Source organism: Orbicella franksi, chromosome 9 (assembly GCF_964199315.1).
Source record: "Orbicella franksi chromosome 9, jaOrbFran1.1, whole genome shotgun sequence".
Classification (NCBI taxonomy): Eukaryota; Metazoa; Cnidaria; class Anthozoa; order Scleractinia; family Merulinidae; genus Orbicella; species Orbicella franksi.
The window spans coordinates 26407518-26434563 of record NC_138153.1 but is presented as its reverse complement, the minus strand read 5'-3'; the positions used below and the strand labels follow the sequence as shown (position 1 = coordinate 26434563).

Sequence of the window (27046 nt, the reverse complement as noted above, 5' to 3'; positions counted from 1 at the left end):
AAGGAGGGTTACCTCATCAAGCTCCCGAAAAAAAGGTGATCTCAGCTCCTGCTCCAATTACAGAGGTATAACACTGCTGTCCATTCTGGGAAAGGTGTTTAATCGAGTCTTGCTGAACAGGACGAAAGATGCCATAGACCCACAGCTTCGCGAGAAGCAAGCTGGTTTCCATACGAATAGGTCTTCCAACGACCAAATCGCCACGCTGCGTATCATCCTGGAGCAGTCCCTAGAGTGGAATTCACCTCTTTATATCAACTTTGTGGACTATGAAAAAGCATTTGACAGGGTGGACCGGCAGACCCTCTGGAAGCTACTGAGACACTACGGAATACCGGAGAAAATAACCAATATCATCAGAAACTTGTATGAAGGGATGACCTGCAGGGTCATAGACGGCAACTCGCTGATGCCTTTGAGGTAAGAACTGGAGTGAGGCAAGGATGCCTACTGGCGCCAGTTATATTTCTTCTGACGATGGACTGGGTAATGAAGACATCTACAGCCCAAGGGCGAAATGGCATCCAGTGGACACTTTGGAAACAGTTGGATGACCTGGACTATGCTGACGACCTGGCCCTTCCTTCGCACACTCGACATCAGATGCAGGAAAAGACCAGCGCTGTTGCAGACGCCTCAGCACGTTTGGGCCTTAAGATCCATAGGGGGAAGAGTAAAGTCCTGAAGGTCAACACGGTCACAGATACCCCCATTATGCTGGAAAGTGAAGCGCTGGATGAGGTGGAGAGCTTCACTTACCTAGGCAGCATCGTAGATAACACCGGGGGAATTGAAGCTGATGTAAGAGCTCGCATCGGCAAGGCGAGAGCAGCTTTCCAACAGCTGAAGAATGTCTGGAGATCGTCACTTATCGGCACCAGCACTAAAATCGGGATCTTTAACACTATCGTGAAGCCTGTATTGCTCTATGGAGCCGAAACCTGGAAACCCACCGTCGCCACTATGAAAAGAATCCATACTTTCATTAACACCTGCCTCAGAAGGATTCTTAAGATACGCTGGCCAGACATCATTAGCAACCAAGATCTGTGGAAACGAACGAGACAGCAGCCTATAGAAGTTGACATCTTTCAAAGACGCTGGAAGTGGATCGGCCACACCCTTCGGAAGTCCTCATCTAACATCACAAGGCAAGCCCTCACCTGGAACCCTCAGGGGAAAAGGAAGAGGGGCTGACCAAGAAAGTCGTGGCGCCGTGACCTAGAGGCAGACACGAGGAGAAATGGCTACACGTGGGGAGAACTGCAACGACTGGCCCAGGACTGTGATGACTGGAGGGTGCTTATTGGTGGCCTTTGCCCCAGATGGGGCTACAGGCAATGATGATGATGATGATGATCAGATTGAACCCTTGGAAGAAAGAAAGCATACATTCCAAAAAGGCCTAAGTTAATGAATTAAGCGAGCCAAAAATTCGGTCAAGCGTTCATCCAAATAAAGAATGAATTGAAGGCGGCCAACTCAGTAAAGTTATGAATTCATTAATGGCAATTTAATTTCATTGTTCATGTAGAATAAACCAATTTTGATATATCAAAATTCAGCCTAAAACAATAGACCCCAGTACGAGGCTCTGGGGAATAAATCCCACAAACTCTGTAGTTATTCCCCAGAGCCTCGTGCTGAGGTCTATTGTTTTAGGCTGAATTTTAATATATCGAAATTGGTCTATTGTAAAACAAGATTTTGACTTGATATTTAGGGGATAGGGCCATGGGCTTGCATGGGGGGGGGGGGGGGAGGGTAGTTCTGTATAAAAGTAGATGAGACTGTGGACAACATCCCTTAACAGTACCAGAGTCTGTATTCTGGGTATCTGGCTTTAGTCTATTTATACCTCTGAGATGTAGATTTAATGGAATTAAACACCTTTCTGTTTCAGTGAATAATGACCAACTGGCTGAGAGCCATATCCGAGACAAAAATAAGTTTTTCACAAGTTGTTCCTGTTTATTTGCTGTTTTCTTTGAAAAAGAACTGTAACACAGAAACTGAAAAAAAAATCATAATACAGTAAATAAATAAATAAACAAATAAATAAACAAACAAACAAATAAATAATCCAGTAAGTGCTGTTAAGAGGGTCCCCCTTAAAATTTTTTGTAGATACAAAAAACAGACTTAGGGTTACTATGGTGAAAGCTCTTTGTAATTTAGTTTCATTTACGCACCAGCTTTAGACTGAAGTATTTTTTTTGCATGTTGTATCAGTAGCTAAGTCCACAGGTCTTTTACTCTGCAAGTTTCTCTGCTAAACATTTACTCCGTAATCTATATGCAGTGAGGTACAGTCTTTATATCCGCACAGAGCTGCAGTGTGCAAAGGAACTTAGTGTCTTTTGATTACCTTAGGATTGGCCCTGGCATGAAGTAAAATTCTCATGCATTCCATGTAACCTCAACATCCAGAGCCGTTCCAAATTGATTCACGGATTTCTCTGGGTCAGCACCCATCTGTGTAAGTATTTCTAGGCAGTGAATGTGTCCATTTAATGCCGCCTCATGAAGGAGTGGGAAGGTAACTGTCAATGAAGGATTCACCACAGCCCCAGCTTCTATTAACAGACGTGTACATTTTACTGATCCTTTGGCACAAGCAAAACACAATTGGGTACTTCCATCTATGTTACATGCATTTGCCTGTAAAAATTAAGGAAAAACCACCAAAGTAAGGTATAATTGTTTTTCAAGGTAGTGTAACAGTCTAGCAGTTCGCAATTTTACTTTGTTTTTTGGAAGGATGGGGATGTTTCTGTCATGTTTGTCCCAGTTCTATAGATCAATCTTTAGAAGCTGTTTTTTTAAATTCCTTGTTTCTGGTCTGCCATATTTTGGGGTCAAAAAGAGGCATTTTCATACAATTTTGAAGATTCCAGACTTTGATTATTTTAGGTTGGCATCAAACCCCTTACATGTCTGGCTATGCTGTGTCTGTCCAAAAAGACGATAATACTACACCGATTAACCTCCCAATATGGTGGGAAGTACGGTCCGACAGGCCTCGTGGTTAGTGCACCCATCTCTGGATCAAACAGCCCAGGTTTGAGCCCTGGCTGGGGACATTTTGTTGTGTTCTTGGGCAAGACACTTTACTCTCATAGTGCCTCTCTACACTCAGGTGCATAAATGGGTACCGGTGAACTTAATGCCTGGGGTAACCCTGCAATGGACTGACATCCCATCCAGGGAGGAGTAGAAATACTCCAAGTTGCTTCATGCTACAGAAACCAGGATAAGCTCTAGCCTGATTGGCTACTTGGCTCGTATGTAGACTTTCCTTTACCTTACAGCCATCTCACATGACACTCAGTTACTAAATTATTGAGAAATTCGTGATAGCTGTATGCAGACTAGGCTGGACATATTTGCAGGCTACACAGCAATAGACTGTCCACAGACATTTATTGTTTGCTACGAGTTTATTATTTTAAAATCTTCCAAGGTTAATACTTTGACTCATTGTGATCTTGACAAACTCATGACGAAATAGAGGATCTGTGGACAGACTAATACAGCAGTAACACATACATCAGCTCCTTCAGCAATCAGGACATCTACGACCTCAGGATGACCACCAAGACACGCTTCATGTAAAGGTGTCATAAGATCAACAGTTCCACCATTAATATGAGCCCCAAAAGAAACCAGCAATTTTATAAGCTCAACATCTCCATGTCTTGCTGCAACATGAAGAGCTGTAATTGCTGATTAACTGGATTAACAAAGTTCACAGAGACTTCTTTACAAGCCAGCAAATTCCTTGTGCATTCCAGTGTGTGCCTGTTATCTCTGATCACTTGCAAAAGAAACTCATTTCAGTCCATCATTTAATTCAGCTGGAGAAAACCAAAACATAAATATCAAACTTTATAAAATGACTGAGATACAATGCACATTCTCATTGGTCAATAAGTGTGTTTAGATGAGAGTATGTAAATACAGTTGTGATGTTTTAGATTTGTGCATTTTTTTCAGAAATATTTTATAAAAGCAACAGAGTACTTTTTCCCTGTTTACACAGCCTCATCTGAACACTCAGGGTGTTGGGAGAATTCTCGAAAGTTAGACAAACCTGAGATGAAGTCGAGGGTTTGCATAACTGTTTTGAATTCTCCCAACTCCCCTCGTGTTTAGACGAGGCTATGTGAACATGAAAAAAGTACTCTGTTGCTTAAATTCACGACAGGACAACATAAAATTATATCTGTTTTTTAAATGTGCATTATGCATATTGAAAAAAAAAAGCAGATACAATTTTATAGATGTCTTGCGGTAGTAGTCAGAGTAGTTAAGGAGAATATTGTGTTCCAATGTAATTACTAATGGTCTGTTTGCACGTACAGACCCAAAATGTGGCCCAACACTGGATCACCTGGGAGCGGAGGACGTTTCACAGGAAAAAAAAAATACCATCTTTGATGATGATGTCTAAGATCAAGCGGGACTAGCATCAATGTTATCGCAAAGTTGCGGCTTGCGGCATCTTATCGGCGGAAACGCTACAAAGTTCTTTCTCGCATCATATGTCTTTTTGAGTGTTCGTGTAAAGCATGCAGCAATTACCTCAAGACTTGAGCCAGCCGAGAAATCTTCGGTTATCTCCTAAATCATTTCTGAGTGTATTCTTGAAAGCTACAATTCGTAGGTTTTTCGGTGTTGCCGATTATCAACAAGGCCTGGTCACAAAGTAACATAACAATGTACACCCTGTAGAGTGGGGAAAGTATCGATACCATACCAAAGTCAGGTCAAATAACTAGGTTGCTTTATAAGTAGTTTCCAAGAAATGTTTTAAAAAATTTATGCATTTAGATCTGTTGTTTTAAAGTTGCAGGATAGAACGTTCTAGGGCAGTTTTGGTGAATTTAGAAGCCTCCGCATCATCTCACTCTACCCTGTTTGGGGAGCAAACTGTGATTCGCGCGCAAGCAGGATCAGTCTCATGTGGTCGTCTCTAGCCAAAAGTCGGTTACCAAGATCGTATATATAAGAGTCATGAGGAACTAATTTAAGGACAAGTCAACTGTCGTGCAACTATTTGATGAAAATGTTTGCTCCGAAGTGGTTGATCTCAGACAAGGGTCAAACCATTGATAGAGGAGGTTTAGCTCCGGACGGTTCAAGCTCAGAGTTTTCTGAAGATGACCCTCCGCTCGCCGTACGTTTAAATTGGCAAGGAAGTAACCGTCCAAATGATACAGGAAAGCAGCTGCGTCCATGGGCTTCTTTATCTAAGAAAGGGGGATTTGTTATCACATGGAAAAAGAAACAAGCAAATGGTATGAACTTTCATGTGACTCTTTGATCACGTTAGCTGTATATTTCGCAAACATGTGTTTTATTTACAAGTCGTGTTCGTCGAGTGCCCGGGCGGGGCGGGGGGGGGGGGGGTTCTATATAGGTATGTGCCGCTGTGAAGGGTATGGTTTTCAAGCAGTTTACTCTAGGATAGGGTATATAAATCAGAGCATTTGGGTATAGAATAGGGTATCATTTTTCACAAAACTGACTGGTTGGTTGAAGATTTTATCTAGAGTAAGGAAACCGGGAATTGCCACTCAAAAATATAAAGAAATCAAATCGGCAAGTTTAAATCTATGCAAATCAGCCTCAACAGTGTCGATAGATGGGGGGATTTGGGGAGTTTACTCTAGTATAGGTTAGCAAAATTCAGCTGAACTAGTTCTTGTATAGGCTAAGGGTCCAGAGTCCCAGCGGCACATCCCCACCCAGAAATTCCCAAAGTACCCCCCCCCTTCGGGGTTGAGGGCAAATAGTCATAATATTAAGACTTAAGCTAAGGCCTGTTTAAATGTCGCATTTTACATGCACCGAATCTAATAGAGCTTTTTTGACTGGGCGGGTTGTTGCCCAATTTCAGACCATGTGATGATACTCTTGAGAATTCTTCCTTTCAAATTTTCAAATAGTCGTGTGCATATGAATAAATAATTTTAAGATGGATAAAAGAACCACTCTCTAGAGAATATCACGTGGTCTGTAATGGGAAAACAAAACGCCTGAGCGAGAAAGGTCTATTGGGTGATTCCAGGAAATATCCATACCAGAGGGTCATGAAGGGGGATACCAAATCCCAGTTCCCAGCTTAAATTTGGTCCAAATCCCAGTTACCAATCTAAAATCCCATTCCCAGTGATTGTCTGCAGACTAATGTGTATAATTAATTAAGAGTGCGGACTGACGTCGTTTGGATTCACAAATGCTGAAATCAAATAAAGTGACTCTTTGTCTACAAATCCGATGAATGTTTCAGGGAAATAAGCAATTACCTAGCCTTTTGTTGTGACTGCAGAAAATCTCTCATTCTTCTGATGAGCGGTCTTTGTCTTCCAACCCTTGTTGGCATAACCATATTGAAACCACTTGCACAATCCTCGTCAGACTCACTGTCTCCACTTTCGCTGCTGCTGTACTCGTCACATTCCCGCCACCTGCAAACATGCACATATCATTCCATCAACAACAAACTGCTGACCACATTTACTGCAAAGGTCAAACTCCGGTTTGAGGTTAGACGTTTGCCGTTCACCATTCGGATGAAAACAGATTTAGATTGAAGTCAATTGGAGCAAATAGAAATCATCCTGTCAATGCAGTAGAAATTGTCAAAATAATGCTGAATTTGAAAAAAAATGTTTTCTAGCATGTGTAGTTTTCTAAAGAACTAGAGCATCACAAAACACACATTCGACTTAAGCCGCTGCCATATTGGATTTCCACTTAGGATAAGTGCCTTTCTTCAAATAACAACAAAAGGCTAGGTAATTGCTTATTTGCCTGAAACATTCATCCGATTTGAAGAAAAAGGGTCATTTTATTCGGTTTCAGCATTTGTACGTGGCATAAAATACAATTCAAGGCAATAAAGCTTGTTGTAAATGACTTATGTGAAAACCTACTTCTTGACGTTCAAAACGCGAGTTGAAAACCTCAAACGTGACGTCTGGCTCTGGTTACGTGATCCCTAGCAGTTAGCCGTTCGCGGGAAACGTGAATCTAAAAGTCTCTAATATTAAGACTGTGTGGAGTCTGATTGCTAGAATGCGGAAATAAAAAAATATGATGATTCTATGTGTCTACTGAGGTCTAATGATGCTGAATTTTAATTCTTTATTCAAAAGAATAGGCTCGATTAAGTAGTGGTGTCAAAAAATAGGGTCAGAGAGCGCTAAAATAAAAATGCCTTTCCCATTTTCAAAATTGTTTATCCCATTCTCAGTGGTTGAATCCCAGTTCCAGTGCAGTAAATCCCATTTCCCAGCCCAAAAAAGGGCAAATCCCAGTTCCCATTTTACCCCTTCACACCCCTCATACCATACCATGGGTGACATCTTGGAATTCCAAGGGAGAGGGGAATTGTTGTTGGACTGAAGGCATTGGGGGCGGGGGGTTAATGCAGTTTGGAATCCCAAATGCATGGGGGGGTTTCAGCTCTGAGTTTCCAGAGAGGGAAGATGGCAAAAGCTTCGCTTTAAATCGCTGATCTGATAAATTTTCCAGTTTGTAAATCATCAAGCGCGAACCCACCGCTGAAGCAGGATAAAGATCAATCAGGCAGGTGCTAGCAATCATGCAGAAAAGTGAGTGGATGGATAGTGCGGCGAGCTCCACATTGAAGAGGCCCTAAAGTGGATGAATTAGATTAATAAAATATAAAACAAGTCTGTGTTTCTTTCCAATCTAAAACTGTCGATCCGTGAGAAAAACTCGCACCAGTCTCTTGTTTCCAAATGGAATGCCTGACAGATTTGTAGGCTGCATTGCTAGTGGTCAGCAGTTCCTCGATGAATGCAGTTTTCAATATATGGCGGGAGACTGCACATCGTGAACTTCAGTTACATCTTCCACTGGTATCAACATGATCTTCTCTCCTGAAAATATGAAGCTAATGAAATGAAAACAAAAAGTTTTATTTGGTGGTAAGCAACTTCAAGACCTTCAAGATCACACTTAGAAGGGAAAGCTATGATGTACTTTATTAAATGGTAACAAACTTGAGTTGCTTGTTTGCTTGACCGAAAATTGTGAGCAGAATTTTCTTCAAGGGGGAAAAAAGCGCAAGTTTCCCGTTCAGTGCAAGTTTTAGGCAGTCAAACAGGAATTCCAAAGGGTCTGAAAAAAAAATTGGAAATTCCGGAGGGGAGGAGGGGTTATCGATTTTGGAATTCAGAGGGTATGGGGGATAGAACATTTTGGAATTCCCTAAGGCAAGGGGGGTTAAAATGTCCATGCCGCCCGTGGTAGCATATGGATATTTTCTGGAATCACCCAATTAAGAAGGACCTCCCTTAAGGAGGCTCAAAACAGTAATATTTCCATGAGATGCCTGGGCTCTAGCGCGCACTTCAGTGCGAGGCATCATGCAATCACCTGAAGGATTGCGAGATGGCGCACAAAATTTAAAGTTTGCAGAAATAAAGAAAACATGGCGGCATGAGGCCTATATCGTGAAACTTTGTTTCCACCAAGTTTAGTAAGCTGTTAATGTGTTATCAGTTATTTTTCCATGTACCTTCGAAAACATCCATCCTTCAGGGAATTTCAAAGAGCTTCAAAGGAAAAACATTCATTTAAACCGCTCTGCTGGAGCGTAAAGGAAAATTGCGATGTTGATGTTGCGATCGATCGCCTTGGCTATCAATCTAAACAAAGAGCAGGAAAAAACTACTTTTCATGTTTTCTTTGTTCTTTCTACTTGGCCAGTCTCACCTTCGGGTATTCAGTGTACTCTTCTTCTACCGCTTATGCTGCTAACAACAGCAAAAAAGAAAACTATTAATTTGTGTTTATTCGCATGGAATTGCAGGCTTAACTGATAAGCAGACCACCTTCACACGTGCACGAGGGGTGTTCTTGGAAAGTTGAGATTTTAATTTGCGCTTAGGACATGCAAGAAATATTTGTTAACCACAAAGCTAATATCTCAAAACCTGATCCAGTGACCTTACTTTTTGAATGCAAAAACATTTTCAACAGCAAATGCGTAATGCATTGGCGAAATTGTAAAAAAAATTGTGGAGTGGAATCGCCTCCAACTTGGAAATTTCCATTTTTTTTAATTTAAGCAAAATCTATTCTACAAAATTTTTTATAATTTTCCCTGTTTCTTCTTCTGTTACTAATAAAAGGACTTTTAGGAAAAAATTATAGGGTATCATAGCACCAAGTAATTTCTCCTTCATAAATTAATCAGGTTGAAAAGAAGTTTTATAATACAGATGATTTCTGTTCTCTCAGCTATCTGTTTGTTCAGTTTGGGTGTGTTCATCCTTGTTTTTGTTTGCATTAATTTGCCTGTTCATTCAGTTTGGTTGTTTAGATGGGGGGGGGGGGGGGGGTTGCATCTGTTTGTAGAGTGCAGGCATTTCTCTACACTTTCAGCAATCTGGTTGTTTGGTTGGGTTGAGTTTGGGTGTTCATTGGCTTTGTGCTCGTCTAACTGTTATTTCTCGGCTGTTCTTTCAGTTCTCATAGTTTGGACTGGATCATCTATCTCATACTCATTTAAAAGTTCCAGAATGTATTAAGACCTAGCAAGTGCCAAAGCTCCTCTGTTGTTATGTTGGAAAAGGCATCCCCACAGCGAGGGAGGTTTTCCTTCACTTATTGTTAACAGAGCATCAAGAAGATGGTTTAGTTCCTCCCTAACTCCCTGCATGTAAGCTCTGGCATACCCCTTCCATTCCAGTCACCCCTGCCGACCCCCTCTCCTACTGCAGCTCACTAGACTTCCTCTTGAATCTAACTGAGCCATTTTTCTAAATAATTTATTTCTTGTCTTACTGGCTTGATACATAATTTGAAATCAATTACAAAAATTAAGCATTTTAGGCTATTGAGATGCAATGTATGTTTTGCTGTGCAGGTTGGTTGCACTAGTACGAGACTGTACAAGAGCCATTTGTACTAAATAAAGTTGAGTTGTTTTCAAAATTATTTATTTATTATAATATTTTTGTTTATTTATTTCAGTCCAAAAGTACCACACTATGATAGTTCCTGTTAAGCTTACAAGGAAGAGTTCAGTAATAACAGTTGCCCAGGTATGGAAATGTTTTATATTTTTGTGAAAAAATACGTCTATACAAGCATATTACTTTTCCTAGTGCCAGAGATTATCTGTCCTGTTAATTCTAGTTGTTGAATTGAAAAAGCCATTGCAGCAGTTGAAGCAAGTGAGAAAAAAAAACCCTATCATAACAATGAGTTTTAATCTCACTTTCAAGTACAAGTACATGTAGTCAAAATTTTTAGATAGCTGACATAGTGGAAAATAATATTTTTTGGGTGTATGACTTGAGTACTTGTCATTAATGTGCTTGGTGGGGTAGACCAGATTAATTGTTTTGGGCAAATAAGTTTTCCATTTACTAAGGTGGTCAAGACTGGTCAGTTGTTGGAAGCTTTGGCCCTATCTGTAGCATCCAACACCCCTCCCCTGAAGGGATTGCAAGGGAGTTCCAGGGCGATAAACATTTTACCCACATATCCATGACAGATTGATATACAGCAAATGGCAAATGGAAAGATGAACCTCTGATTTTGGTTTATTTTTTTTTTTTTGTGATCTTTAAATCAACTCTAATTAACAATTAGATTATGAACTCAAGATTTCTACGAGGTGATAGTTGATGAGGCCGAAGGCCAAATCAACTATTGCCTCATAGAAATCGAGAGTGAATGATCTAATTGTTTTAATAGAATTCTAACTAAATTAAACACAAATAATGGTTTCTATTTATTTGTCCAAACATTATGGAACTTTACGCTTTAACAAAATCGCACGCATTGAATTCTCCTTGGTAAATTTGCAGTTGTTTATGCGTGCACACCCGTTTTTTCAATAATTTCAAGTTTTTAAAGTTAAGAAGCCGTTAATGTCCTTCTTTTAGACTTCTCAGGAATTTAATTATCCATTTACATCTAAACTTTATTCCAAAACCTCGGAAAACAATAAAAACGTCGTATTTTGTGGACGTCCGACAGCCACTGCACTCTAATGGCTGATAGTATATGAGTACATGTAGCTCAGCCAATCACATTGCAGCATTTGCATTAGTGTACTAGTAGATTCTACTAATCAAGAATAGACTTTAAAAAGTACCCATTTAAGCTTGAAGTTACTAAAGACAGATCTATGGCAAAAGTTGTAGCCATTTGTGGTAAATATTATTTTATTTCTAAACTTCACTGATAACTTGTCATGTTTTCTACTGAATGTAGAACACATCCTCAGATCATGTTACATGTAATTCATTCTTCATACTAAAATAGTATTTGGGTATGATACGCCCCCCACCCACCCTCGCCCAGCCCCCCACCGCCCTAGAGGAAGTTATTCTGGGCCCCTCTTATTACTTTCTGACAGTTGTTACACCAGAGCAGCCACTCACTTCAGATCCTATTGAAAGAACTGTATTCCTGTTCTCCCTGGATGAGATGCTAGTCCATTACAGGCGACCCCCAGTTTTATCTACTTGCCCCACCTTGCTCCTAGAATTAGTGGGTGACTGGAACAGACCTAGCCTCAGATACTCTTCAGGCCCATCACACAATCATGCTCTTCATGCAAGATTGCGTGACAAGCCCATACAGCATCTGCGTAGAAGGCTAAAACAGTAGTAGGAGCCATTTATGCTCCTGGGCCTGTTGAGACAGGATTTGTTTAAAGTGTCTGGCCAGGTTCCTTGTGTTAGGAACCAGTTAGCACACTATGCCAGCCATTAATCATTTGATTTAAATCTTTCTGGTCCTTCTATTTTTCATGTGGAGACAAATCAAGATAAGACAAGAAGAGGACAAACACCATGTACCATCATTCAAGATATTGATGATTTTATTGCAGTCTATGACCCAGGTAAACACGTGTTCTTATGCATTGGTCAACCCAAACCGTAACAGATTCTCCGTGAGGGGGACTCCCAAATAAAAAAGACGGGGGTGCTCGTCGGGAATTTTGAAAAGAACCTAAGAGGTATCAAGATCCTGTATTTTGTGGGCGTGGCTTGAAATTTTTTCACCCCTAAGAGGTACCAATTCTAAAACAACAAATTATCTCGTGTATTTTTTTGCGGCCCAATACCCTGAAAGGTACCGCAAGAGCTCTTGATGTGGACCTTTTAAGGCTGAACACCCTAAGAGTTACCAAAACTGTTTTTATTCCCTAAGGTATGACGAACACCCTGTCCTATTGATATGGGAGTTCCCCTGGGGCAGAATTACCCCTGGGAATTTACTTGATTGTTACCCCCACATCGTCAAATTCTAGGACAAGTCCAACAACTTAATTACTCTTTTTACTCAGAAAATGTCATTTCTGAGTTTAGGTAGGACATTGACTTTCACTCCTTCACTCGCTCCTTCCCTCCTTCCTTCCATTGATTCATGTTTTTATTGAATCTGCTGACCAGTGCATAAAGCTTTTGCAGTCGCTTGAAGTTGAGGTGAAGTTTGAATTTGGTAAATCGTTTAGACATTCGAAAGTATATTTGTGTGTCTGTGTGTGTGTTAAAAATTTTAAAGTCTCACTGGTCAGCCAGTTCAGTGGAGGTTGAAAAGCGGTCGGCTGTACACAGGTCCAATAGACTGATCATATAGATTGACTGCACCAGGACACAGGTTACAAATTCACGGTCTCACATTATTCCGTTGTAAAGACAGATCGTCATGGCTTTTCTTTTTGTTAAGAGAGGATGGTCGATCATCGTCTCTTGTTTTCTTCTTCGTAAATATACGATGCACTGGTGATAATTCAGGGCGCAAGAAAATAGTTTTGTGGGTCTAGCATATTTCGAGTTTGAATTGAAATAATTTAAGCTTTATCTACTACACGAATTGTCGAATGATCAAAAGCTTCAGATGATACTTTTAAAGATAGGAAACGGAAAGAAGCGTCGGGAAATAGTTCATTGTCATAGAAGTGTGCATAAATAAAAAAAAGACAAAAAAAAAAAAAGGAAAGGAAACATGAAAGAAAGTTACACACTCACTGCGCGACGGTAACATATATACAGAAATGTGTATCAGGAATAATTATGAAGTGGGTATGATTTGAACCGCTGATTTATACAACTTTTCATGGCAGGCTCATAGTAGTGCCGAAGTGAACTTATTGCTGGTTTACAAGTCTGACTTGTAGTCAGCCGAGAAATCACTAGGGAGGGGAAGGGGGCAAAGGTCCCGCAAAAACCATGGGTCTTGCAAAATTGTCGTCGAATTTGACAGGTGTCGCCGTCTCGTTACTTTAGCGGTTATGTACGTCTAGCACACTCGATCTCAAAGCTGTCTTGGAGTCTCGCTTTTTGCAAGACTTCTTGAAAGTCTCGAAGTTCCGATTTGTTGGCTTGCTCAATAAATGACGTCTGAACGTCTCGCATTTAAACACTTTGAAGTCTCAGACTCGAAATTTAAAAATACAAAATGTGTCAGGCTCGCATTACATGTACCAGTCAACAACGGACAGTTCCCCTTTCTTATCTCTTTTTTTTCTTTTGTATTCGATCTAAATTTTGAAAGGGGTTACAAAGAGTATAAAAGCGCGTCCACCGAAGGAAATAAAATGAAAATAAAAATAAAAAAGAAGAAAAAGGAAAGATTAAGACTTCGAGTGGTTATCAAACTTGTGGTCATCTGGAACTCTGGTTTGAGGAGCGACAGTGATCTACACTACACCACTCAGTACACATGTGATTGTCATTACATTAAATCAATCAAATATTGCAGCTTCTGCGTAATTTACATTTGAATACTCTAAGATCTTTTATGAATATGTTAATGATATATTGATGGTTTTCAGACAACTAGGATAAATGTCGCCCTAAATTGTGCGTTTGCTATTTAAGGTCATTCCACTGAAATAGAACCTGCACTGAGATTTTTGTGAAACTTTGCCTATTGATTGTTTATATTATAGGAACCTGAATTTTGAAATAAAAATGAGGGGTCCCCATGTTCGTTTAGGAGCAACAGCACCTTGTTTATACCCAATAAATCCTTATAATAGCACCGTGATTGTAGTCACGATTGCTTGCTAAATTCACCTTTCCGACGATTGCTTTTTGTTCTACACCGAGAATTGGTCCATATCTATTTTACACAGAGAAATTTATTACTCAATTCAAGACAACAGAAAAAAATGATAGGTCACCATACTCGTTTGGGAGAAAATGACGATTTACCTCTAATGCGCGCGCGCTAATCACGCGTGAAATTATGTGCAGTAGGGATGCACAATGCAATACTGGGGAATGACCTTAATGGCTTTCAAAAATGTACGATGGGAAATGGTTCTTGGTCGTCGCCTTTCGTGGCTCTTCCGATCATTTATCGATATGTAGGTGACTTTGTTTTCTACACGCCAGCGCATGAGAGATCTGGTGCACCCGACAGTTTAAACGACAGAGTCAAACTACTGTCTTTATAGGATGAGGACCTTTTCTTTAGAGACGAGATTTTTCTTCGGGAGCGTTTCAGTTAATTTTGGTAGGGGTGGGGTGGAGGGAGAAGAGAAATAGATCACGAGCATCCTTTTCTCAGAGGATTTGTTTAATCTCCTCTGTGAATCTCAACAGATCTATACACCCTTCATCATTTCTTTTTCTGGCCGGTGGAATTCGTGAAAAAATGTATTTTACTAGACCTAAGGGACCTTTTATTTTGTATTCACGTGACAATCTAGACGTGATAGGCATTTGAGAAAGTTTTGTAGTCAATACTTAAAACAATAGAGCACTTTTTCCGTGTTTACATAGCTTCATCTAAACACGAGGAGGGTTGGGAGAATTCGAGACAGTTATACAAACCCGAGACGTAGTGGAGGGTTTGCATAATTTTCGAGAATTCTCCCTATCCCGCGAGTGTTTAGACGAGGCTATGTAAACACGGAAAAAGTGCTCTTTTGCTTTTATAAAATAATTCTCAAAAATACACGCGAATCTAACACGTCACAACCGTGTTTACATACTCTTATCTAAACACACCTATTGACCAATCAGAGCGCGTGTAGTAGCTCAGTTATTTTATAATTTGGTATTTTGGTTTCCTTGCTTCCTCTAGCAAAATTTAGCGTTACTGTTACTAAGTATTCAATATGTCTCGACGAAGATTCCTTCTTAGAAGTCACGCGGAGAATTGGAGTGGTTAACCACAACATATTATTTGTGGCTTTGCTTATATCCTTTCCTGTTCTTTAAAAGTTTTAAGAGATCAAAGCAGTGAGCAGGCGCGTCCAACAACAAAACAGGACGCAAAAAAAAAGTCCTGAGCCGTAATTGAACCTGTGTTGATCTAAACTGTAAAGCGAGAATGATCTCCACTACACCACGCAGGATTTGTGCAATGTTATCACAAAACTGAATCAAAACTTGTTGTGTTGTTGTTCCTTTTATTACTGCATGCAAGATAGAACTTTTTCATAATTTTGTTTACTACGATGAAATCATAAAAGTGATTATCAGAATTTAGAATCAACGATAAATTTTGCCGTATATACTGCGTTTGTGCCAAAGACGATGATCTTGTCTCTTGGTTTTGTTAATAAAATTTTCAGCTTTTAAAAAGTGCGATCAGAAAACATGGGTGCCAGTTAATTTTCCTGAAACGTTCGATTCACGTGCAGCTGACAATGTCATCATGACGCATGCGCTCTTTCCACCGTCCGCTGTCCCCATTTTTATGTCAAGTCATTCCTTTGTTTTGCGCTTTTAGGACCTGCTTTTAACCCAACGCTTTGGAATTAGCTTCTTGTACTTTTGTAAGAATTAAGTTAAAACGTATTTGTTGTTGTTGTAGCAAGGCCTTTTTCAGTAATGTTCTTGGGCGTGTGAAGACGGTGGGGGTGGGGGAGGTGCAAAAAGATTATCTTCCACTGCGTGTATCTTGAAAATTCTAAACGTTAGACAAATCAAATGAACCTGGCGTTTAATTCAAATCGCGTGCAGTTATCACGTCATATCTGGCCAAAAAGAGATCATACATCTTGGATCCGCCATCTTGGATTCATGGTATATTTTAGGAAAAAAGAAAATCTGAGGACGTGAAGTCACGTTATGTTCCCCATAACTGTGAAAAGTCACGAAATTTGGCCACTTCTGATGCTTAGCTCACATTTTGTGCGGATCGGCCGGATTTTGAAAACCTGTTAGGCTGAACAGTTTAGAAAGTTAATCTTGTTTGTTTGTCACCTTTAATAAAAACGCCCGGGAATTTGTTTGTAATGAAGCTATGGTTTTGTCATTTAAATCCATAGAAGTAATTTTCGCTAACGTTATGTTTCATAGCGAGAATTTGGCAAAACGTAATAATATTTATAAACTAAATATAATAATATAAAATAAATATAGGCAATATTGCAGTAACTGAATGCTGAGAAATTGTTTTCATTTATTCCAGGTATGACGCTTCTCTGGGTACACCATGGATGATGGCTGAGACTGACTAGCCGATAGGCTTTTTATGTCTACCGAATAGTGTATGTACCAGTGATGGGTTAGATATCTCTTACTGCTGAGAAATAGATTTTGGAAGCGGACTTTGTGACAAACAAAGGAGTCTTGACACGATAGTGAAATTAGCTACCAAAAGAAGGAAACTTGAACGCCGTAGTAGAAAAAAAACGAAGTTTACAATTACCATAGCAGGAATAAGGGTGGTTAGGATTGGGAAAGACTTCGACCGATAACATTTTAAATCTGCTCTGTCTCTGTCACGCAACGCTACGCTATCGGGAGAGAGGGACCCTGTCTCCCTAGATCGTAGCATTGCGTGACAGAGAGATGACCAGAACTGGACTATTCAAATCTGTAGATGTGCATATGTCATGTGTTTCTGAGGTAACTCCGATCAGTACTAAAACTATATCATTTCTCGTCATAATTATTTTTAATTCTCAATTTGTAGTTCTTTGGAAATCTCCCACTTTTGTTAGTTCTTCGTTTCTCCCGCAACATGACATAGTGGTGATGTAAGCTAAGAAAGACAAAATCGTCTGTTTACGTGAGGAAAGTTATTCCTTACACTGGCTACCGAAAAAATTAGGGTTTCTTTTAGCCTGGTTAAAACTGGCAGGATAAAATTAATGTCGAATATATTTTTCCTGCGGTGCAAGTTTCACTGGCTCTGTTTGAAAGAATATAATTTTCAATTTTCGTTACCTTACTATTCGCAATCGAGTAGGGGGAAAAAATTGTTTTTTCTGCCGATGAATCAATTTGGTTTCTAAGGCGCAGCGAGAAAACGATGAAACATTTTCTCAACAAACGTAAATGTTTACGATCTTGAAAAGCCCCGAACTTCATAGTCATTCAAATTGATTAATATTCAATAACAGTGCAGATAGTAATTTTATCAAATGTCATTTTTACGATAACTGCAGAAATTCTCGCGCGCTCATTGGCTAATTTTCATTGTCAATAAGCAGACAGAAACAAATTTATAATTTATACGATGCGTCAACGAGCGAGAGCGGACAGTTTGACCATGTTATCGTAAAAAACAAATTGAAGTCAGTTTTTCATGTCTGTCCTGTTATTGACAATCAATTTCGTCATAACATTGCCAAAGCAGTCTGCGGATACATTCGGCTATCGCCTCGTGGATCCACATCTACTTCCACAATGTTATGACAAAATTCATGATCAATAACAGGACAGACGTATGAAAACCTGATGTTAATTTGTTGATCTGTAGTTATTCTAATTTACTTGTTGCTGTTGTTGTTCACATACAGCGCCGCTAGGTTAATATCCTTAAATATTTCTTACGTATTTTTCGAATTGAAGTTTGTAAGTTTAATTAGTGGCAGTTATGTTGAAAGGACTTAAAAATTCTCTGAAAGTCTATTAATTAATCAATCCTAAACTTTGTAGTTGTCGAAGGAAAACAGTGCCGTGCTGTGGCGGTATGTAGTCGTTTTATATTTCTCAGAGGTTTTGTAATATAACTCTGTCGCGGGTCATTAGTCCATAATCTAGTCTCACATATTGTTAATATCGCGTTAACTCAAGAAGGTCGTAGCTCTCAGAGGAAAATAACACAAGGTTCGTAAATGAAGGTTTTATTATGATCACAACATCTTCAGAATACAGCGGAGATAATAAGACGAAGAGTTACGAACTTAGCTTCAACTCTTATAACAAGTACATTGTTGTTTATTGTACGCGAAAGATATATACTGTATATTACCCTATGAGGAAGTAGCAGATCCCATTAAAATAGTGCTCAATACACATATAGTGTAGAGCTGAGTATATGAGTAATAACGAAGAGGCAAGATTTGCTGTTACTCCGAGTTTCGTGCTTACGCACTCATCAGACAGTATTTAATGATAAGCATTCCTATCAACTAGATATATATACACGGTATTAAACAATAGGCTAATTGCTGGACTAGTTGCATTACAATAAGTGATAGTTATACTGGAAAACAATAGGTGTGAAGACAGAAATTACGGGGACGAGTATAAACTGCGTGGGTGCAGTACAATATAAAGAAAGTGTCAAGCGTTCTTCAAGTAGAATTTGTTCTCGTGCCGGCATTTAGAAATAAGTTCTGATCTTTTGTTTAGTAGATTGTCGTTGCTATGTTTGATAATCATTAGTTTTTCTGTGAGGCAGAGGTCGCATCGTTTGGAAATGTTGTTGTAGGGTCTTGCACGGCTAATAATTGACCATTTGATGTTGAAGTCTTGTTTTTTGTCGTGTAGTTGCCAGATGTATTTAGAAAGCTCGGTGCTGTTGATGTGTTTTCTGTGCTTAAATGTGGATTTGTGCTGCGAGAATCTCTGTTTGAATGTTCCTTCTGTCAGTCCAATGTAGTTCTTGGTTGTGTTGTTAGTTGTAACTTGTGCGTTGTAGATTACACTGGAAGTCAGGCATTTGTTGTCTAGCGGGCATTGGTCTTTTTTGCGGCAGTTGCATTGCTCTCCGGTGATTGCGTTGGCGTTGTTGTCGGCGTTTGTTATTTTCATGTTGTGTTTGTTGATTACTGTTTTCATGTTGTCCATGCAACTGTAGCTGACTTTGACGTTGTTTTTGTTGAAGAGGCTGTGGTATTTATGTTGGTTCGGAAAGTGCTTAGATATGAGCTTCAGGAATGTTCTACCGATGTTTGTCTTTACGTTTTTACTAAATGGAGGGTTGTACCATATAATGTTTCTTTGTCTGTTGCGTCGGGGGCGTGTTGGTTGATTGTCTTCGTTGTAAATTAGTGTTTCAGAGTATCCGCTGGCTTTCAAAGCAGTTTCGTAGATTGGTTTGGCCTTGTTGAATTCGTGTTCGTTGCATGAGTTGGCGGAAATACGGCGATTGATGGATGCTGGAAGTTGCTTTATTATGTTAGGTGGGTGGTTAGACTTTGTGTTGATGTACTGCGGCTCGTCGTTAGGCTTTCTGTAGGGGCAGTAGGTACCTTTTGTAAGATCGAAGGTGACGTCCAGGTAGTTAACAATTTTCATGTTAGTCTGTATGGTAATGTTAAGTCCATATGTCTTGAAGCGTCTTGTTTAACAGATTCCCTACAAATGACGAGTACTACTGGAAAATTCTCAACCTTGGAAGGAAGGCAAAAATTAGTGTGGAACAACGCCACCTCCCCGTCACCAGCACCACATTTCTTTTATATTTATAGAGAGAGTTTGGTGCTCCCATCCTTGTGGTTCAGTACCCTCTAATACACATGCGCACTAGTTGAGTGTCCCAGTTACAAGAACTGTGGGTCCGACTGTATTTTGTGACTGTAAGTAACTGATAACTCCGTGTTAGGTAACCCGTAGTTTAAACTTCGGGTTCCCCGACACGAAGGTATCGGTTACTTGTATGTCGTAACTGTAAGTGATAACTTCGTGTCGGGTAACCCGAAGCTTAAACTGACGCGAAGTTATCAGCTACTCACAGTTACAACATACAAGTAACCGATACCTTCGTGTCGGGCAACCCGAAGTTTAAACTACGGGTTACCTAACACGGAGTTATCAGTTACTTACAGTCACAAAATACAGTCGGACCCACAGTTCTTGTAACTGGGACACTCACCTAGTACGCGTGCGTAGTAGAGTGTACTGTACCACAAGGATTGGAGCACCAAACTCTCGCTATAAGTATAAAAGAAATGCTAGTTAGTGGTGCTGGCGGGGAGGTGGCGGTGTTCGACAGCAATTTTTCTTTGGTCACTTCTGGGCCATTTTCAAGGCATCTGAAAGATCGAAATCTCCCGCCAAAAGACTTAGAAAAATTGTATTCGAAAATATGATATGAAACGCGCATGGGTACGTACAAAGTTGCACCACAAGAGCGAGAGTTCAAAACTCTCGCTTTAAGTATGAAAGAAATGTTGTGGTGGCTGGCTGGGAGGTGGCGGTTGAAAATTTTTCTTTGGCCACTCCTTTGAACTTGTCATTTTCAAGACATCTGAAAAGAAAAAAGAGAACTTGAAGGCTTAAAAAATACAAATATTTCCAAGCAATTGCAATGAAGAGACTTAAAAAATTATTGCAAAAGCACATGATCGTAACAACTTACACTCAAATACGTTTGAAAACTTAGACTTAAACAGCAAATTTTAGATGCGCTTGTAGTTCTGCCAAAACCGGCACGATTCAAAACCGATCGTCGTGAGATTGCTTTTATCTCTATTCACATTTTTGCACTAGAACTTCCATACTTTCACAGCGCGATTTCTCAGAGAGAATATTTTGTTTTACATGTGCGAGTGGTTGTCCCTAAACGGGCATGACTTTATCGCTTTGTTCAGGTTTGAAAATCACTGTTGATGTCTATTAAAGTTTACTCCTAAACTTACAACGAAAGGCTTCAACCGGTTAAAATCTGTCTAGTTCTGTACCTAAACGTCTCGAAATCCTCGTACACTTGGGCTAATTGAATGCCTTCATATAAAGCATGGCTCAATTAATCAAATTCATAGTAAATATCTAAACAATACCACTTACCCGAGTTTGCCCATCACGTTTACAGAACTGTCGATAGCGTGCGTGATGTCTTCGAAAGCCCACAAACTTTGAAGCAGCTCGCTATTGACACCTAACAAAAAACAAAAACCGATAAAAAGTGATAAGTCTTATCCGTTAACCTTACCTTATCTGTTAACGTTCCGTTAAAAGTAAAATTAAAGGGCAAGAAGAAACGCAAGTAAGATGCAAATTGCGAAGTTCACTGTCTGCGGGAAACACACCTATAATGTTTTCTTTTCTGCAACAACGTAATAGACTAAATTTTAAAAAGATATTTTCCAAAACGCAAATAATGTGCTCCGTCTCTACCTTCTATACGACCAACAGTGATAAAATCATATTTTGTTATCATTTATAATATGGATAGGACCCTGCGCGCTCTGATTGGTCAAAAACCCATGTTTTGTCAGGGTATAAAACATAGCAAAAGCGTGGTTTTTTGTTTTTCGCCCCATTACCTCTATATCATAAAGCAAATGAAGAAGCCTAGGCCATGTATTACATTGTGATAAAACACTCCGGAAATTTGAGAACACTCGAGAAATGTAGGAAACACTCACCTGTGGCTCGTGTTTTCTGCATTTCCCTCGTGTTCTCAAATGCCCGTCGTGTTTTATCACAGTAATACACGTCTTAGGCTTCTTTATTTGTTAAAGAAGGTTGCGTTAACTGTAAGCATGACAAATTAATAATTACTTGCTTATTCCACGTTTTACATACTTCAAAGCCGAGGATCATAGCTTTTACTATACATCTTTCACCAAAAACCCATTCACTACAAAAGTAACGTCGTGTGCGCTGTTTAGGTACGTCACGCTGACCACAGTGCGGGCCACTGGCACACATATCTAGTCAAGTTTTCAGTACATATCTGTGTCCAGTAAGTTGGCGCAATGGTTTAGTGCCCGCCTCTCACTCCGAACATCGTGGGTCGTCAGTTCGACTCTCGGTCCTGGCGTGAAATTGTTTTTTCCTTTATGAAAAAATGAAATAAATTGACAAAATCTTCCGTGTGCGACAAGTTTTTAAATCAATTTTACAGTGCAAAATCCGAAGGTTACATAAATCAGCGATTCAATTCATACCTAGTCAATAATCACTCCCGATACTCAAAATTACCCATGATATATTGTCGTGGCGCAGTGAGTGTAGAGCTTGCCTGCCGGGCGGGAATTCTGGGTTCAAATCTCGGACTTTGCGGATTATTACGTTTTGTATATATTTTTTCTTCCAAAGTTTCCTTTTTCTCTTTTTTTTTTTTTTTTTTTTGTTCTCTTTTTTGATTAATGCACGCTTCTATAACGATAAACTATTGCCCGACGGTTCTTCACGTTTCCTGGCTTTAAATAACGTGAAGCTTTTGATCATTTAGCAATTCGTCCTATAAATAAAGCTTGAATTATTTCGATTTTAAACTCAAAATATGCTGGCCCGACAAAAATATTTTCTCACGCCCTGAATTTGATGATCGACCATCTTCTCATGACAAAAAAAAGCCATGACGATCTGTCCGATTTACAAGCCAATAATGTGAGTCAGTGATTGTTACCTGTGTCCCGTCAATCGATATGATCAGTCTACTGGGCCTGTGCACAGCCGACCGCTTTTGCAACCTCCATTGAACTGGCTGACCAGTGAGATTATGGAAATTTCAGTATTTCAGTACTACGAGACTTAATTTCACGGTGGAGATGGGGTTGAAGTTCTCTATGCTTAAGTCCAAAAAAACACACAATAAAACATACTTTCAATCGTCTCAACGATTTGAAAAAAAAAGCTTCACCACTATGGACTTTGGCACGCAGGACTGAGAAAGCTTAATGTACTGCGTCTGGTCAGCGGATTCATTAAAAAGTTAACATGAATCGAAGGAAGAAGCGAGCGAAGGAGTGAAAGTCAATGTCCTATCTACACTCAGAAAATGTCATTTCTGAGTAAAAAGGGAAGCGTTGTATGAAAAGAAGGTCCCCGGCCATACTGCGGGCGAAGTACCAAATCCCTTCTATTTGCTTATTTTTTTGCTTAATATGACTTGGTGTGAGATTGAACTCGAATTATGGGCGCAGTTAAGATGTAAAAACTCAGAGAAGCTTTCCTGCAAATAGTTCTGAAGATCTAAAACACAATGTGATACTCCGGTCTACACATTGGTCTTGATGGGTTATTTTGAAAATTCCCATATTAGAGAGGTTAAGCATGACGTTAACGGCAGACGGCAAACGGCAAAGATAACTTCTGATTTTGAGTTCTTTTCTTCTAATCCGTAAATAAAGCACACAAAAATGGAATAACGTCTCCTACTATTCATTGCAAATACAAATAATTTCACTCTACTGTACACACAACTGAAGGGAGACGGCAAAAGTTTCATTTTTGCCGTTTGCCGTTTGCCGTAAACGTCATGCTTAACCTCTCTATTAAATAGCAGTTTCAACCAACAGTGGCCGAATTCGGATCCGATTGCTATGGCAACCAAACAAAACGCGAGTGAGGTATAATTAACGTTGTTCCACATATACGCATGGCGGACCTACTTTTACTAACGCTGAAGTTTTAAATGGGACTTACCTGTATTCTGGTGAAGCGAATGATTATAACGTTTAACATCTATCGTCGTTACGTTGAACAACTTTGGTTTTTTACCTCTGTGGAAGGTAACAACATTATTTGAACAAAGTGTTTTCTTTTCTTTCCAATTGCTTAAACTGCAAAATTTACTGCGATGATCATTCTTCACTTTCATCTACAAACGCAGTTCATATATGAATTATTTCATATAAACTTCACATCATTTCACTCCTCACGGGAAGATATGAACTCAATTAAGTGGCCTCGCTCCCAATGTGTGGCTTCATAGCTCAGTTGGTAGAGCATCGCACCGGTATCGCGGAGGTCACGGGTTCGAATCCCGTTGAAGCCCTGATTTTTTTCCGGCTTCTTCTTTCCAATTGCTTAAATTGGAAAATTTACTGCGATGATCATTCTTCACTTTCATCTACAACCGCAGTTCATATATGAATTATTTCATATAAACTTCACATCATTTGTTTTCTTTTCAGTTGGCGGCTCGGCACCAACGCTTGCTCAAGATCAACTGAATCAGTCGAATCACGCAGATAGTTCAATATAGTTCAATTACTATTTTGAACTGTTTCGATTTTAGCTTTCGCCTGGGCTAACTTGCGCTTGGCTTAGCTTTTCCAAACAGAGATGTCTCCTCCTCTTAGCAAATTATCCTTTCAAAATTTCTCAGCCAATAGACACATGACCAACTAAGCACACTTGGGGGTGGGGAGGCTTATAACCAATTTCTAGCATAGGGTTAGTTAATGAGGGTGAGGCGCCTCTGGTTTTCACAGCTAGCAAAACCTTGGCTGGCTAACACATCTTTCAAGGAGCAAGTCCCTTGCTACCGCTAATGCCACATCGTATCTTAACATCTGACTCAAAATCTGCATTGATAATTACGCAATCTTTCTTAACAGTTGTTAATATTATCTTTTTATTGACATGAATGAATCTCATTAAAAAAAGGAGGTAGGTGTTTATTTTTGTCCCATTAACTGATTGTGCCTTAAGGATTTTGTCACAGATTTTAAATTTAATAAACTTAAGTTAGTTAATAAATGTGTTGATATCAACGAGGTAGCATAAAGCATAGCTCAAATAATCAAATCTACATTAAACTTGTTAACAGCATAACTTACTTGAGTTCGCCCCTTGTGTTAACATAAAAATGTGACAAGAACTTATGAAAGCCACCTTCTCAAACTTTGAAGTTGCTCACTGTTGACATCAAAACAAGAACAAAAAATTGAAACAAAAATGTTTTACCCTTATCTGATTTCCCTCAAAGTTTATACCAGTTGCCATTTTAAAATAAAAGACCAAAAATAACACAAATAAGATGCAAAATTGTCTATCGTAAACATTTCTGCTATTGTTTATACTGCACAACAACAGTTTAACTGACAAGAAACTAATTTTAAATAAACAGTTCTAAAGCGCAAAGTAATAATCAATGCCAAGTTACCATTTTTATGACTGTCACTAACAAAATCTGCCTTTCAGTAGACAAAACAAATTTGTAATTGTCTGTTCCATGATTTACATCCTTCAAAGCTGGGTTCATGAATGTAACATCACAAGATACACTTGTTCAAAGATCATAACATTTCAATTATATGACGTGTGCTGTCATCAAATAGCTGTATTTTTTGTTATGTGACTGGACGACTGGCAGTAAAGGTATCTAATGCGTTCTGATTGAATAGCTAGCTAATTGCTTTGCAAAAGACTTATTAACAACATACCCCAACTGACACTTTTATTTGTTATGTCTTTTTTTATGAGCAAGGCAAAATTTCTTACTCAGTCACGTCCAAAGCAGATCCACAGGCCAGCCATCATATAAGAAATTTTGGAAATTCCAAAACTAAAATTCAATTCCAATTAACAATAACCGCAAATTTGGATCTCAAGATTTATAACCAAAGCAAATGCAGAAAAAAGAATTATTTAGGCTAGTTCCATACGCATGCCTAACAGACCTATTTTTGGTCATGCTAAAGTTGCCAAGGGAAATTACCTAAATTCTGGCAAAAGTGATGAAAGATTGTCATATTCAACATCATTGGTCAATAGGTTGACAACATTTGGTCTTACAATCCTGTGGAGGTTGAAAAGAGTATTCATTAATCAGTAATATTAACATTAATCATTATATTTGAAAAAAGAGACTTGTAAGGCTTTTTAAAAAGTCAAGTTAATACTGAGGGAGGAATTTGCATCTGGTGTGATTGCTTAAATTATACCTGGGGAGAAAGTATAAATCTGTAGAAAGTATAAAACTCAATTTGGGTTGAACATAATTATGTCTCGGGAGAGGGCTTATATCTAGGGGGATTATATTTGGGGGGGGGGGGACTAATATCTTGGGGGAGTACTAATACCCTGAGGGAGGACTTACATGTACATGTATATCTGCGGAGAGAAGTATTGTGAAGAGGACCTAACTCTGGCAGAGAATGCTTACACCTTACTTGAGTTTAACTCTGGTAGAGAGCTTGAATCTGGTGAAATGATTTCATTCACAAAGAGTACTTATACCAGAGGAGAGGGTCAGCTTTTGAGTCTGTGTTTGAGCCTAGTGGCCTATCAGGCTTGTGCTAGGGAGAGGTTTTATATCTAGGGAGAGGGTGTATACCGTGGGGATGACAGCTTATGTCTAATGAAAGGGATTATATCTAAGAGGTTTTATATCTAGGGAGGGGGTTTATATCTAGGGAAAGGGTTTATATCTAGGAAGAGGGTTTATATCTAGGGAGGGGTTTATATCTAGGGAGGGGGTTTATATCTAGGGAGAGGGTTCATATCTAGGGAGAGGACATACATCAAGAAGGGGAGGGCTTATGTCTAGGGAAATGGCTTATACCTAGGGAGAGGGTTTATATCTAGGGAGAGGGTTTATAACTAGGGAGATAGGGTCTACATCTAGGGAGAGGGCTTGTATCTAGGGAGAGAGCTTATGTCTAGGGAAAAAGCTTATACCTAGGGAGAGAGTTGATATCTAGGGAGAAGGCTTATATCTAAGGAAAGGGCTTCCATATACAACTAAGGAGAAGGTTTATATCTAAGGAAAGGGCTACTATCTAAGGGGAGAAGGCTTGTGTGTAGGGGGAGAAGGCTTATATCATGGAAGGGGAAATATATCCAGGGAGAACATTAACTTTATTTTTATGTTTCTAGAGAGGGTTTCCATCTAGGAGGAGAGAGCTTATGTCTAGGGAAAAGGATTCTATCTAGGAGCAGGGTTATATCTAAGGTTGCAAAAAGCATTTGAGGAATACCAAACACTTGAGTCCCCATTTGATTTTAAACATTTGCTCAGGTATTTTTCCTTGAACATTATCTGTTCCATAAGGCTTAGAGTTTCCCTCCAGCATGGGGAGATGGCTTAAATCTGAGAAGAGGATCTACCTGCAAGAAGTACACCAAAATGCAGAGATAGGATTTACACCTTAAAAGAGGACAACATTGGG

General features: G+C 39.4%; 2 protein-coding genes and 1 pseudogene across 12 annotated transcripts in view; 1 reads left to right on the top strand and 2 right to left on the bottom strand.

The window, feature by feature from the left end:
* Nucleotides 1-27046, bottom strand: part of LOC145498184 (uncharacterized) — an 85854-nt gene that overhangs the window by 45695 nt on the left and 13113 nt on the right. For 2 of the 7 annotated variants that reach the window (XM_081478081.1, XM_081478086.1), the window contains exons 5-8: nt 25594-25674; nt 24713-24791; nt 20985-21075; nt 18130-20445 (exon numbers count right to left, since the gene is read on the bottom strand). In XM_081478081.1, the coding sequence (XP_081334207.1) occupies nt 18537-19493 (957 nt within the window). In that variant the 5' untranslated portion in view covers nt 19494-20445; nt 20985-21075; nt 24713-24791; nt 25594-25674 and the 3' untranslated portion in view covers nt 18130-18536. The other 5 variants (XR_014050788.1, XM_081478082.1, XM_081478083.1 and 2 more) reach the window with 5 other exon arrangements.
* Nucleotides 1846-3852, bottom strand: LOC145498188 (uncharacterized; annotated as a pseudogene). The gene is made up of 2 exons (XR_014050790.1): nt 3550-3852; nt 1846-2661 (listed from the first exon to the last, which is right to left on the bottom strand). The product of XR_014050790.1 is annotated as an uncharacterized LOC145498188 (transcript).
* The window catches only part of LOC145498197 (uncharacterized), a 358759-nt gene continuing 336400 nt past the window's right edge, over nt 4688-27046 (top strand). The window contains exons 1-3 of one of the 4 annotated variants that reach the window (XR_014050791.1): nt 4688-5300; nt 10015-10085; nt 11815-12660. Coding sequence is in view for 3 of the 4 variants with exons in the window: in XM_081478096.1 (XP_081334222.1) it covers nt 5063-5300; nt 10015-10085; nt 11815-11940 (435 nt within the window). In the remaining variant the exon portion in view is untranslated. Of the gene's footprint in view, nt 5301-10014; nt 10086-11814; nt 13505-27046 lie in introns of those variants that run through there. The other 3 variants (XM_081478097.1, XM_081478096.1, XM_081478098.1) reach the window with 3 other exon arrangements.